Source organism: Aspergillus chevalieri, chromosome 5 (assembly GCF_016861735.1).
Source record: "Aspergillus chevalieri M1 DNA, chromosome 5, nearly complete sequence".
In the NCBI taxonomy this organism is placed as follows: domain Eukaryota; kingdom Fungi; phylum Ascomycota; class Eurotiomycetes; order Eurotiales; family Aspergillaceae; genus Aspergillus; species Aspergillus chevalieri.
In genome coordinates, this window is record NC_057366.1 from 2,551,676 (window position 1) to 2,565,932 (window position 14,257).

Below are 14,257 nucleotides of genomic sequence, written 5' to 3' on the forward strand. Positions count from 1 at the left end.
TGGATATCTATAAATATGTTGGGTCGAACATGAACATGACCATCTCTTGTCTGATAGCAATTGTTTGATATATATCTCTCTACTTTGGGCGTTTCCTGGGTTTTGGTTTATCTTGATCATTCAACATTATATATACATTCTTGGCTATTGTTGATAAGGGCATTGAGACTGCTATATGCTTCGCACGCTATCATGCTTGCATCTACAATTACTGACCCGTGGGTATCAAAATACATACACATTCCACAGAGCATATCCATGAACACAACAACCCTCTTTTCGGAAACACGAATATCCAATAAGGCATGAACAAACCTAGGCTAATCAACTCTCCGCTACCACCACGACCCCTTAGTAGACCATCGCACAGGAACGGAATATCTTGATGCGAATGATAGTCGATGGGGACAGGCTCTCTGCGGTTTATCAACGACGATGTCAAGTGGACGAAGAAGCTGGCCGCGGAGGGGCGGTGTAGAGGGGGTTTGAAGAGGATGGAGCTGATGCTTGGGTATGGGGCTAGGCGGGTGTGGATGAGGTTTGTTGGGGTGACGGTGAGGGTTAGATTTGCCTGGTTTTAAACTTGATAGGGGTTTTTGTGAGATTGGTGCTGGAGTATGGGCTGATTTGAGGGTATTTGATGGGGATGGGGCCAGTGTGAGGGGGGATTGGGGGTGTTGGAAGGTAGGCTTACTGCAAGTATGTGTTTAGGATGTGACGATGATCGCAGCAGCCATATGCCCTTACAGCTTCAGCGTAAATATATTCCCACCATCGTGATGGCCTACAAATTCCATGTAGATATTCCGTACAGGCCACTCTTACTTGATGAGGGTATCGAAGTCAATTAGGTGCAGTAGATGCAAATACAGCAGACAGAAACATTTTTAGCCTTTTTTTGTTCTCATTTGGCCCTAGTAAAACGATAAATACGAACAGCACATAAAACACCTAAATCATCCCAATCTACTGAGCAACGCCCTCGTAGGCCTGGGGGAAGCGCTTCATGTTCTCCTCGACCAAACCGTGACCACGCAGGAACTGGACGTAGGCCCCGTCCTGCTTGAGCTTGCCCTCCTGGCGGAGCTTGACGTACTCCTCACGGCGGACAGGGGTGAAGCCCCAGTTCTTGGAGATAATGATCTTTTGGCGACCAGGGAACTTGTAGGTGGAGCGGCGCATGGCCTCGACGGCGGCGGCGCGGTTGGAGTCACGGGTGCGGATGGACAGGAGGATCTGGCCGATGTTCACACGGGCGACAACACCGTTGGGCTTACCGAAGGCACCACGCATACCGGTCTGGAGACGATCGGCACCAGCGCACGACAACATCTTGTTGATACGGACGACGTGGAAGGGGTGGGCCCGGACACGGAGGTGGAAACCTTCCTTACCGGCGATCTTGACCAGGTACCTGTGTTCGTTAGCCATATTGCCCATCTCGTTGTACTCGGGTTCATCGGGTCGCATACTTGTTGGCACAGATACGGGCAGCTTCGAGGGCTTCAGAGGAAAGCTGTTCGTATTCGTTGGAGACCATGTGAACGCACAGGGGGAAGTCGTCCACGGAAGCCTTCTTACGACCCAAGTCGAAGATACGGATCTTGGGGTCGGGAACACCACGGTTGAACCGGGACTTAGGGTAAGGCTGTATTGAGGAAGATCATGTTAGCTTTCGTGCTCGATTTCCATTTTGGGATCCATCGAATCCATCTTCAAGTTCCATCCATTTTGACATCGGAAAAGACATAGGATTTATGAGATCAACACAAAGCGACCGCAAGTTGACTGTCGAGAGATGCCTTGCCGGTCGCTTCGCTCCCCCACAGTCGATATGAATCTCCCGATCACGCCCTTGGATGAAATCCCACAAATCCCCCTCAAAATTCGAATATGCCACAAACGCACCTTGTTCTTGCAGTAGCGGTAACATCTCGCGGGACGACGGGCCATTTTGACTGCTGGAAATGGACTTCCTGCGAAATGGGGGGTGTGGTTGTCGAAAAAAAGGTGGTGTCGGGGAGCGAAAAGAAGGGGATTCAGGCGGCTGTCAGCGTTGATTTCCAAGCACCGCCGCTAACGAGTGGCAAAAACCCTAAGCCCTAGCCGATTCCGCCAATCAGCGATCAGAGCCGAGATGACGCATCCGCTTGATTTATAAGAATTGTACAAGCATAGAGCAGCATTATTTGGATAATGATATGAATATCTTTGATAAGATTTAGATATGGAAGCGTTTAGTCTCTACTGATATCTCAAATGCCGGTTTCTACTCAGAATTTACTGGCATGAACCAAGTACTCATAAGTGTTTTTTTTTTTTTTTGTCATTATCTAACATTATCCGAGTATTTCAAACGTCCATACTCGAGTAGACATAACATCAAGCCTGTTCATAGCCTACTGGGTACCGGAGAGAATGTCGGAGTCACCAGCATCCAAGATGGCCATGGTCGAGCAACGGAAGAGCTTACCGCAAGCGGTACCAAGCTCAATCTGTCGAGCAAAAAGAGTATACGTTAGCCAATGTTTTTTACCCTCCAAAGCCAAGATTGACGGCTTCTTCTCAGGGTGGCTCCCAGAGCATAATTCTACTGCCGGGGCCGTGAAGCAGAGCAACCCGAAGATCCGTAAAGCACATCCGTAAAGCACAAGAACAAACACAAACTTACGTTGTTGCCCGAGAAGTGGTGGACGGGAGCCTTGGCAAGCATGGCGTAGTACTCGAGCTCAGACTTGCGGAGAGGGGGAGCGTTGGCGGCGATGATGACGAGCTTGGCCTTGCCGTTACGGAGGGTCTTCAGGGTCGACTTGTATCCCAGAGTGACTGTATGTAACATGTTAGGATATTCTCTCTGGATTCAAAATGCATGCATGTCTGAATGCAATCTCACCCTTTCCACTCTTCATCACCAGGGCCAACCTGGAGTTGATGTTGTCACCAGACTTCTTGGTCTTAGGGGCCATCGTTACGCTGTCGAAGTCACCGGACTTTCGATCGGATTGGAAATAAAAAGGAGGATTGAAGGATGTATATGCGCTCCGGCCGTTGTTGATGTCTGGAGATGGTTAAAAGAGAATATCCGAATGGATTTTTTTTTGTTGTGGGAGATCCGCCGGATAGAGTTCATCCGCTCCGGATATCTGAGTCAGCAGTCCGTCTTCGGTACCAACAGTGTAACATACGGTAACTACCGGTAAGATACACTGTTTCTGCCTGAGGCTGCGACAATTACGCATAGAACGGCCGAGTCGTGGCGCAGAGTCTCGTCCTCTCTGGCTCTGGTGGCCCCCCGAAACCAGAAACATCCAACGAGGATCTCTGTGGCGGTGGGTTCCATATTATCGTCCCTGGGCTGACATACTATGACTTACAGGGTTGTTCTCTGGCCACTGCAAGGCACATTGTTTCGACTGCTATCTTTATCTTCCCTGGACTATTGAGAGAAAGGGGCGGTTCTTGGGGGCCTAGTATGTATTGGTATTACCAGACTCTTACCTCCCCGGAAATAGTAGCGGATCCCTAGCAACATGCCGTTTCCATACATAAATACATGTGCCCAAACATGTACTTACATACATGGATACGTATATACAGTCATGCTTGTTCATCTGCTGGTAGTATTAAATAATTATTTTAATCAAGCCAATCTTAGATTCATAAATAGAATGTAATCCTGCATGGTTCATATGTTGTTTTATTAACCAGAAGTGTTTATTCGTGGCCCCCCAAAAGAGTCGTCCGCATATTAACTGTGCTGCTCCCACTTAAACTCTCCCACCAAGTACGGACTGACTCTCCCCACCACTGCCTAACAACGGATAGTGTGTTTTGACCGCTACTACTCCGTACAACTTCTTATATACAACACAGAATAATTTCCCGGTCGTTTCATCGTTATCGCTTGCTGACCATCCCGAGCCGTTCTCCTGAACTTCCCCTGAATCAACCATCGTCCTTTTTTAATTACAACAATCATATCACTTTGCGTACAATCGCGGAGTTGATAGCGGAACCAAAAAAAAAAGAAGCCAACACACCACCACCAACCCGCCGGTTTGGCCACACCTTCACCAACGCCATGTCTGCGTCACCACGCAAACCCGGAACACCCAAATCTTCGACTGCGGAGAGCTCCTCGGCTAATGGTTCGCCTTCGCGGAGCCATACTCGATCTCCCAGCGCCGCCGCAACAAATGGCTTGACTCGTACTCCCTCCGGCCGCCAACCCGTTTCTGCGCGTGCTGCTGCCCGAAGGCCAACCCGATCCAATCTCAGCATGTCATCGAGCATCCCGAAAGTGAATAATGATCCGTCCGAGGAAGAGGCACGGGCTCAGAATGCTGCCCTCATTGAGGACTTGAAGGAGCAGTTGCAGAAGGCGGAGACGGCCTCCGAGCAGTACCGCAAGCAGCTCGGGGTCCTGCAGATGAAACTCGACGAGGCAGTCAGTGAACAGGGGAAATTGGAGGACCAGTCTCACGAGAGGGAGAGCAAGATCGAGGCGTTGAATGGTGAGATTCGTGAGCATGTTCGCCAGATCCGGGATCTGGAGCAGTCTCATGAAATGGAACGGAACGCTATGCTGCAGGAGAAGGAACAGCAGATCAGCCGGGAGGAGGAGATGCAGGCTACTATCCAACGATTGAAGGAGTCGTTGGCACAGAAGGACATGAAGATTAATGCTGAGAGTGGTAAGGATATGTCGCGCTCTTGTATGAGCACTCACCCTGAATCCTTCCCTTCATTGAGTGTCGCGATTTGCTAACACCCTCGCAGCTAGTTTCCGTAACCGGTCGTCCGCAGAAGTCGATGGGCAGTTTGCACCCTCGTCGCAACTCGAACGAAGCCCTTCGCGGAATAACTCTAAGCTGCTCTTGCAAAAAGACAAGTTGATCGAGTCTCTTCGCCTCGAGCTGGCAGAGTCCCAGATTAAGCTTGTGGAGATGGAGAACAAGGGTGGTGGTCGTCAGCGGGAACTCGAGAAGGAGCTCCTTGAGGCTCGCATGGCCAATGCTCGTCTGATGGAGGACAACGAGAGCTACCAGTTGCTTCTGAGCGAGAGGACCCTGAACGGTGACTTTGCTAAGGGTGAGTTCATGCGTGAACTTCACCCTGACACTCCTGAGCCCTCCGAAGCCGCCAATGATTCAGGAAATAACTTGGGGTCCTTGGCTGAGGAGCTGGAATCCATGGATGCCAAGGCCGAGACGGACCATATGCGCAAGCTTGAAACCGAGGTCCGCACCCTGAAGGACCAGAACAAAGCATTGACCCTCTACATCGAGCGCATCATTAGCCGCGTCCTTCAGCACGAAGGCTTCGAGACCATCCTAGACAAGAACGAGAACGATCCCCCGGCTACCGCGAAGCCGAAAAATCCCACGACCGAGAAGGATCTCCCCCCAACACCTCCTGAACATGACGATAGCGGAGGGCAGTCCTTTCTTAAAAGAGCTAGATCATCTATTGCTGGACCGAATCAGCCCCCAGCCAAACCTAGGTCCCGTCCAACAAGCGTTATGCAGCCACCTACAAGCGTCCCGTCAGGTCCTCCCACCGCTCACGAGAACCCAAATACAGCACCTAGCATCCCGCTTAACCGTGCCCAATCCGTACGGCTTGGCCACCGTCGGGCTCGATCTGACCAAGCAGATGTATCAGCCGCCACAGTTGTTGGCCAGATGTATCGAGGACGAAACTCTGGAGGTCCAGTGAGCCCCACGATAATGGGCCCGGGCTCCCGACAAAGTCTCTTCGGCGGAAGTGTTATGTCTTCGGGTATGAGCAGCACTGGCCGTGCACCGTCACTGTCTAGCCAGCCGGAACGTAGCCGGTTGAGCAGCTCGGAAAGCGTCACTAGCGACCTTCACGAGACCGCTTCGACTGGCGCAACTTCCAGCTCCCCTCGTTCCAGCAGCGGCATGACCAACTACACCGGAGCAGTCATGACCCAGAACAAGCTGCGTCCCTTGCGTTTGGTCAGTGAGACGCACAAGGCAGCCGAAGAAGAAGAAATTGCTCGCAAGAAGGCGAACCGGCAAAGCTGGATCCCCTGGTTCAACCGTACGAACACGAACGAGTCCACGCAATCCTAAGTTTACGTTTTTGATGCGGTCCGTTGATGATTGACACATTTACGCGTTTTATTCGTTTTCTATTCTATCAGCTTTCGTGTTTGATATTCATGCATTTATTTTAAACTGTTATCACGATGTCTACCCATTCTGCTGGTCTTGGATCAGGAAGTCGGGTCGTTATTATTGTTTTGGAATACCCTGTTACTTACTCATGGTTGCGATAGTGCTGAGCCGCTATCATATGATTCATATCCATGCACAGGAGGAATGTTTATGGTTATCAATTTTCTTTTTGCACTTTGACGAAGGAGATGCCACTTTCTTATTTGGATTGTTGTCACTAGTTGTCTTACGATTCTTGTTGGTGGACTCTTTTTGATGCTCCCCTGCTGCCGTTTATCAGATCATATGAAATCCCTTTTGACGAACATACGAGTTACTATATATTGTTGTGGATAGATAGTTGATATTTTATTGCAGTAATTAAACCTCAGACTTGACATTGAAGCTTCTGGTAGTGCGCACGAAATATAAATAGAACCAATACAAATCCAAGGAGAGATGTATATTAGCCCAGGACTTTCCCCAAGTATGCCCTAGACGGCCGCAATATGATGGCTTTGCATGTGGCAATGGCCGAACACCACTATTCCCGAATGGACCAAGACTTCAAACCTATTATTTATCCCAGAGAATCAATTGAATCCCATATGTAGCGCGGATAAATGTCCTGGACTTAATGGGCTATGGGTATACTTCGGAACAACGTTGCGGCGTCTCCGCGCTCAGCGGCCAGGTTACAGTAACCAGAGTAAATACGGAGAAGTGCCTCGACCGCAGCCATCGCAATCAGCAATTAACCAGCCTAATTCCCCCCCAAAAAACACCTCCCACGGATAACCGCGACAATGCCCGGCTCCCTCTCCCTCTTCTCCGTCAACGCGGTCCTCCTTATGTCCGCCGATGACGGCTCTCGCATCTTCGCCAAGTACTTCTCGCCGCCTCACCCCCCGGCCGGCGTTGCGCCCAATTCCACCGATTACCCCGGTGCCAATCCCTATCCGACGGTGAAGGAGCAGAAGGCATTTGAGCAAGGTCTTCTTGAGAAGACGAACAAGCAGACTAGCGATGTGATCCTTTATGATAACCGGATTGTGGTGTTCAAGATGGAGAGTGATGTGATGCTTTATGTGGTTGGGAGTGCGGAGGAGAATGAGGTGTTGTTGTATAACGTAGTTTTGTCGCTGAGGGATGCGTTGGGGATTTTGTTCAAGTAAGTTCCTCTTACTGGTGGTGGTGTTATTGTCTTGCTTGAAGGACATGTGGCTGATTCGGTTTCTTTTAGGGGCGCCACGGACAAGCGCACAATCGTTGAAAACTACGACCTAGTCGCCCTCGCCATTGACGAGATCATCGACGACGGTATCATCCTCGAGACCGACCCCGTCCTTATTGCCTCGCGTGTCAGCCGTGCACCTGCCCCCGATGCGCCGAACATGAAGAGCATCGACTTGTCGGAACAAGGATTGATGAATGCCTGGGAGTTCGGAAAGAGGCGTCTGGCAGAGGGATTGCGGCAGATGTAGATTGTCGGTTTCTTTTTGTTTTTTTTTCTTTCTTTTTTTCTGTGTTTGAGCATTGGTTCTGAGATTTAATCTGGCTGGTCCGGCGCATTATTGTGTGAAGCTCTTTGTTTATGACGGCTATTGATATATCCAATTTCTTCGTCTTCGCATATTACAGACTGGGATTTGAGCATCCTGTATAGACCTTGTTTGTGGAGTTGGGGTTTTCGTGGGACCTGCATCGGCGGGGTGCGTAGTGAGCGTTAAACCAGGGCAGAGCAAACAACAGCTTCAATGAACAATTCAGATTCTCTCTAGATATCTGTATAGTTACTGCGTGCCTGAATAAACTGCAATTGAAAATAAATCGAAAGTGATCGAAAAAGGAGACGGAAAAAGCGCTGCCCCGCATACGTCACGTTTCCAGTCAAATCTCCTTCGCAACTTCGGAGCTTCAATTTATGACTTTCCTTCCGAACAGCTTTGTTGCTGAACAGAGGTCCACTGACCAACAAATTTAAAAAATGAAGCAAAGATTCTCGTCTTTGGACGTCAAGGTATGCTCTCTTTCTTGGCTATACAGCCTCGCGCACAAACTCACATGACTAGGTTATTACCCGCGAGCTCGCCTCGGAGGTAGTCAATCTACGAGTATCCAACATCTACGATCTCTCGTCGGTACGTCAAGCAATCCTACCATAATTCCGCCCTGTATAAACACAGCCTAATCCGGTGCCCCATAACCACAGCGAATCTTCCTTTTCAAACTCGCCAAACCCGACCACCGCAGACAACTAATCATCGACTCCGGCTTTCGCTGCCATGTCACGCAATACTCGCGAACAACAGCAACAACACCCTCCCACTTCGTAACCCGCCTTCGCAAAGCCCTGAAATCGCGTCGAGTGACCTCCGTCGAACAAATCGGCACAGACCGCATCATTGACTTTTCCTTCAGCGATGGCATGTACCACTTGTTCCTGGAGTTTTTCGCAGGCGGGAATATCATCCTCACGGACCGCGAGTATAATATCCTAGCTGTGTTCCGGACGGTGCCTGAGGAGGAGGTACGGGTTGGCTTGAAGTATACGGTTACCGATAAGCAGAATTATCACGGGGTGCCGGATATCACGGCGGAGAGGATCAGGGAGACGTTGGAGAAGGCGCAGGAGGCGTTTGCGAAGGAGGAGGCGGGGCCGAAGAAGTCGAAGAAGAAGGGGGTTGACGTTTTGAGGAAGGCACTGTCGCAGGGGTTTCCTGAGTATCCGCCGCTTTTGTTGGATCATGCGTTTGCTGTGAAGCAGTTTGATTCGGCGACGCCGTTGGCGCAGGTTCTGCAGGATGAGGGTCTTTTACAAGGGGTTTTTAGTGTTTTGGAGGAAGCGCGAAGCGTTTCTGAAGAACTCTCTGCTAAGGATAGTCATCCGGGTTATATCGTTGCCAAAGAGGATACTCGACCTGCCGAACCCGCCGCTGAGGGCGAGAACGAGGAATCGAAGAAGCCGGCCTTGCTCTATGAAGACTTCCACCCGTTCAAGCCCCGACAATTCGCAGGAAAGCCGGATATCACGATCCTAGAATTCGACCGCTTCAATGCTACTATCGACGAGTATTTCTCATCCCTTGAATCTCAAAAGCTGGAGTCAAGACTCACGGAACGCGAGGAGGCAGCGAAGAAGAAGCTCGATGCCGTCAGACAGGAGCACCAGAAGCGTCTGGGCGAGCTAGAGAAGGCCCAGGATCTGCATATCCACAAAGCAGGTGCAATCGAGGATAACGTCTATCGGGTTCAAGAAGCAATGGACGCAGTCAACGGCCTGATTGCTCAAGGAATGGATTGGGTGGAAATCGAACGCCTGGTTGAGATGGAGCAAAGTCGCGGTAACCCTGTCGCCAAGATCATTAAGTTGCCGCTAAAGCTGCACGAGAACACCATCACACTCCTCCTGGGTGAGGCGGGAAATATTGACGACGAGGACGAGAAGATCTTCACTGATGACGAGTCCGAGGAAGAATCGGAGGATGAAGAGCAGGAGGAGGCTAAAGCTGCGGAGAGGCAGTCTGCGCTGCTGACAATTGACATTGACCTTGGTCTCACGCCGTGGGCGAATGCCACCCAGTACTACGAACAGAAGAAGGTGGCTGCCGCGAAGCAGCAGAAGACAGCTCAGTCGTCTACCAAGGCGTTGAAGAGTCATGAAAAGAAGGTTACTCAGGATCTGAAGCGTGGGCTGAAGCAAGAGAAGCAAGTATTGCATCTTTCTAGAAACCCCTTCTGGTTCGAGAAGTTTCTGTTCTTCATCTCTTCAGAGGGCTACTTGGTCTTGGGTGGTCGCGACGCCATGCAAAGCGAAATGCTCTACCGACGCCAGCTCAAAAAAGGCGACATCTTCGTGAACGCCGATCTACAAGGCGCTACACCCATGGTCGTGAAAAACAGACTCGGAGCTGCTAACGCACCGATTCCCCCAAGCACCCTTTCCCAAGCTGGTAACCTCTGCGTCTCTACTTCGAGCGCTTGGGATTCCAAAGCGGTCATGCCTGCATACTGGGTTGAGGCGAGCCAAGTAACCAAGACTGGCCCTGGCGGTATTGTCCCTACGGGCGAATTTATCGTCAACGGCGAGAAGAACTTTCTGGCTCCCTCGCAGCTTGTTCTTGGATTTGCTGTGGCGTTCCAAGTTAGCAAGGAGAGTCTTCGGAATCATAAGACTGGAAGATTTGACATTCCCGAGATCGCTGAGGAGACCTCAGCAGCAGCAGAGCCGGCTGAGCACAAAGAATTTGTCCAGGAGCAGATTACAACGGGAGTTCCGAAGGAAACTGGGGAGGTTAACGGACAGGAGCAAGGGATGAAACAAGAACAAGAGCAAGAGCAGGAACGAGGACAGGATTCCGAATCGGATGAGGAAGATCCTGATCAAGTTCCTGCGAAGAATCCTCTCCAGCGCGGAGTTTCTGAAGCGCAACATGAGCCTGGTGGCCCTGAGTCAAACAAGAAGGATGCAGAAGGCGAAGATCAAAAGAACGGAGAGGCGGAACAAGAACCAGAAGAGGAGGCGGCAGAGAAAGGCGAAGAGGCCCAAGATGAGGCAGGAGAACAAGCACAAGAGGCACAAGAGGAAGACCAACAACTCTCTGCAAGAGAGCGGCGCGCGCTTCGAAAAGGACAACTCGACTCGCCAGCCCCAGCCAAAGGCAAGCTTTCCGCACAGTCCAAGCAGCCAGCAGCCAAGAAACCACCTGCCCCCACGCGCGGCAAGAAAGCCAAGAACAAGAAGGCCGCAGCCAAATACGCGGACCAAGACGAGGATGAACGCGAGCTAGTCCTCCGCGTCCTTGGCGGCAAGAGCGCCAAAGCCGAAAAGGCTGAAGCTGCAGCCGCAGCAAAGGAGGCCCGCGAGCGCGAAGCTGAAGCTGCGAAGAAGCGCCGCAAGGCCCAGCACGAACGCGCTGCGGAAGCAGAGCGCAAACGACAAGCCCTCTTTGAAGCTGATGACTACGACGAGGAAACTGCGGTTGCTGAGGCGGCGGACCTTTCCTGGATCCCGGCCCTTGTTGGCACTCCCCACCCTGAAGACGAGATCATTGCTGCGATTCCCATCTGCGCACCATGGGCCGCTCTGGGTCGTTACAAGTACCGCGTGAAATTACAGCCGGGTGCCGTAAAGAAGGGCAAAGCTGTGAAGGAGATCCTTGGACGGTGGATTGCGGAAACCAACACAGGAAAGGTGAAGAAGGAGCAGGCTGAGGATCTGGGTCTTAGTCTGGCTGATGCGGAGAAACTGCGGGCTCGGGAAGGGGAGTTGATCAAGACATGGAAGGAGACGGAGATCATCAATACGGTGCCTGTGGGTAAGGTACGGATTATGGGGGCTGCTGGCGGTGGAGGTGGAGACTCCAAGAACAAAGGCAAGGGTGGTAATCCCAAAGGTGGTAATGCTAAAGGAGGAAAAGGTGGAAAGAAGAAATAAACCGATGTCTACATACGAACTTGATTTTCTAGGCTGCTCGAAGGCTAGGCTGTGTCAAGCGCCGCCTGACAGGGAAGCCTCATTCAGCCTTGTCTTTAAAAAGAACTGTCAACCTCATATTAATCAATCATCCATCGAAATTGTATCCGTCAAAACCACACAAGTATGACAGCAATCACCTCAAACCCTCCTGTCAGTCCTCACAGCCGAACCCTGGAATTACGATGATGATAAATGTTTTGTCTCGTTCAAACCGGATGGTACCGGAGAGGTATGTCCATCTAGTTATTAAATTAGTCATCGAGAAGAAAGGCCTAATAAACAGCTTAGCTATGGGCCGCCGTCGAATTCTCCCTCTACCTAGGTGCATCATTTGACTGGAAATTCCAAGACCCCCAGTAATCGCACCAACTCATCGACACAAACACTACCAAAAAACAACGCCTAGCCGACCTCAACATTGAAATAAAAATCACAAAACGCCCAGTCGTAGTCTTCTACAGCAGTGATCAGCGCGAAGTAACCCCCGAAAACACCCTCATGGAAGAAGCCTTCCAGCCAAAGACATTCACGGTTCATCTGGAGAAGGGTGTTTTTCCAACGCCGGTCTGCGCAAAAGACCCCAAGTATTTCCCGTATACGCGGAAATTCGGGCTTCAGTTGGCTTTTGATGAGTCGCCGTATCCGCCGCCTGAGGCGTGGACGCCTGAGCGTCGGGGTTCGGCTGATTCGTTGATGGTTTGGAAGTGGGTGCGGTTTGGGGCGAGGGATTTGGGGCCGTGGAATACTTCGTGGTCGTAGAGCTATGTGGTTATGTAGTTGGTTTGGGTTACGATGGGATATGCTGTTCACGTCGGTGATTTGGTTTATTGCATTGTACACCATGAGAGATGCCTTATCTACAAATCATTGGAGATTATTACCAATTTGCAAAACACATCATGATATGGTCGCGAGATATGAAAACTATTCAATAATAACGATTCGCCCGGCAGACGAGCCGGTTGGCAAAGAGGATGAGATGACCGCCTCGTTTGCCATGTTAAATGCCATGTTGGTGTTTAGGTCCGAGGAAAGGCTTACTGCGGCAGAAATTCCGGAGACTGAATGGATACGAAAATGGCTCTCCTAGTGTCTACAACTTCGCTGATTCGTGACGTGTTACTACAATTGGACAACCCAAAACAAAGTGACACAATCTAGAATTTATAGAGTGCAGACTTCCTTTGATTGGCTTTATGGCAAATATACTCGATTTACTGATGTGACGGTTAGCAGGCGGCCAAAAAGATCACTTCGGCGGCCGTTTTAGGAGTCCTGCTAACCAATCCTCGTCTTGGCATCAGGTGGGCGTATTTCCACGGCTACAGGCTTTCCCTCCACGCCAGGCCACGGGTTTCATGCCCTTTGACGCTAGTCTCAAATGGGGCTTTTGTTGCTATCTTGTTCGACATCATCTATCTAAACGCTCTCACTGCGGTCGCTGCAGAGGGGAGCCGTTTTTGGCTCCTCGATCGACCATCATGCTCTCTCCAGTTATATGTAAGTCTCATAGTGCCGACCGTGTCCTTCTCTGCTTCCATCCTTCCTACCATGAGCATCTCTCGCAGCTCTTCCAGTCCTTTTGAAGTCCGTCCTCGTCCACAAAACCGTTGTTATCCTCACCTTCTTTGTTCCTACTCCAGGTTTTTCTTTGTTTGCCGGTTCCCCGCGGGCTGTGTCGATTATGGCACCTCGCTCCCGACCAGTTGGATCTGATGACAAAGAGAATCAGACTGATGCCGGTTCTACGGGGCTAGAGACCACACAGAGAAGAATCATGAAAAGTCCCAGCCTCATAAAAGCGCCCACCGGTGTGACAATTGCCATGGGTCAGTTTTTACAGACCATGCAACCGCCCAGTGCAAGCCAGATCATTCTTTTTGTCTCTTTTCTCCTTTTGTCTCTTCTTGCTATATTGGCCTGCTGATACTGACTTGGCCACTCCGCGTGGGCTTGCCTGTGTCAATTGATGACTGATGCAGGGCGCTCTATAGGGATGGCTAATAGCGAGAAAATTGAAGGTATAGATTGGGCAGCTCTCCGAGGAATTGCTAGTCCTTGGAGAAGGAATCAGTACACCTTCAGAGATCTCAGTATCACGTTGTGCACCCCTATCAGTGACTGGACGAAGCTGAGGAGTTGATATCAGATAATGCCGAGGAAGTGAAAGAAGCGAAGAAATCTTGATCTCCATTACCCTCCGTGGTATAAGGCTGATTTCTCACGGCCTCGTCATTGAAGGGTGCAAATGGAGATTTTTTAAAAAGGCAAAATGCCAAAATTGTAGGAAATATTGTGCGGTTAGTTATTGCGCTTGTTGAAGATGGATCCCAACCAGCAAGTTGAGGAAACACTCCAAACTCGCCAGCCTCGATTGTGGACTCCCATAACAGCTTTAGCCAACATAAAGGCCACAATCCAAAAACATATCTCGTTGCCGATGAATTCTCAGGGTGAGACAATCTCCGAATTTCAGCGCGAACCATATTGATCCGCTGCAGTTGACAAGAAAGATCAATGCGCCCTGGATTCCACTTGGTTTCCCTGGGAGATATTGGCAAGGTTCTTATCCACTGGCCTATTGGCCGCTGGTTGA

General features: G+C 50.5%; 6 protein-coding genes across 6 annotated transcripts; 4 read left to right on the forward strand and 2 right to left on the reverse strand.

Annotated features, from left to right (window-relative positions):
• Positions 1-966: 966 nt before the first annotated feature.
• On the reverse strand, positions 967-1,953 carry ACHE_50908A (60S ribosomal protein uL16; the record flags this gene model as incomplete). Its single annotated transcript, XM_043280677.1, has 3 exons — positions 967-1,414; positions 1,473-1,648; positions 1,909-1,953. The coding sequence occupies 3 exons, from the start codon at positions 1,951-1,953 to the stop codon at positions 967-969; spliced, it is 669 nt and encodes a 222-aa protein (XP_043138232.1).
• A 446-nt stretch (positions 1,954-2,399) lies between these two features.
• On the reverse strand, positions 2,400-2,966 carry RPL30 (60S ribosomal protein eL30; the record flags this gene model as incomplete). Its single annotated transcript, XM_043280678.1, has 3 exons — positions 2,400-2,495; positions 2,672-2,826; positions 2,894-2,966. 3 exons carry the CDS (start codon positions 2,964-2,966, stop codon positions 2,400-2,402), a joined length of 324 nt encoding a protein of 107 aa, XP_043138233.1.
• A 1,115-nt stretch (positions 2,967-4,081) lies between these two features.
• On the forward strand, positions 4,082-6,098 carry ACHE_50910S (uncharacterized protein; the record flags this gene model as incomplete). The annotated part of the gene is made up of 2 exons (XM_043280679.1): positions 4,082-4,694; positions 4,780-6,098. 2 exons carry the CDS (start codon positions 4,082-4,084, stop codon positions 6,096-6,098), a joined length of 1,932 nt encoding a protein of 643 aa, XP_043138234.1.
• An 890-nt stretch (positions 6,099-6,988) lies between these two features.
• On the forward strand, positions 6,989-7,666 carry RET3 (coatomer subunit zeta; the record flags this gene model as incomplete). The annotated part of the gene is made up of 2 exons (XM_043280680.1): positions 6,989-7,353; positions 7,426-7,666. The coding sequence occupies 2 exons, from the start codon at positions 6,989-6,991 to the stop codon at positions 7,664-7,666; spliced, it is 606 nt and encodes a 201-aa protein (XP_043138235.1).
• Positions 7,667-8,169: 503 nt separating this feature from the next.
• ACHE_50912S (putative DUF814 domain protein) lies at positions 8,170-11,619 on the forward strand (the record flags this gene model as incomplete). Its single annotated transcript, XM_043280681.1, has 3 exons — positions 8,170-8,202; positions 8,255-8,323; positions 8,395-11,619. 3 exons carry the CDS (start codon positions 8,170-8,172, stop codon positions 11,617-11,619), a joined length of 3,327 nt encoding a protein of 1,108 aa, XP_043138236.1.
• Positions 11,620-12,159: 540 nt separating this feature from the next.
• On the forward strand, positions 12,160-12,420 carry ACHE_50913S (uncharacterized protein; the record flags this gene model as incomplete). Its single annotated transcript, XM_043280682.1, has 1 exon — positions 12,160-12,420. The coding sequence occupies one exon, from the start codon at positions 12,160-12,162 to the stop codon at positions 12,418-12,420; it is 261 nt and encodes an 86-aa protein (XP_043138237.1).
• Positions 12,421-14,257: the final 1,837 nt, after the last annotated feature.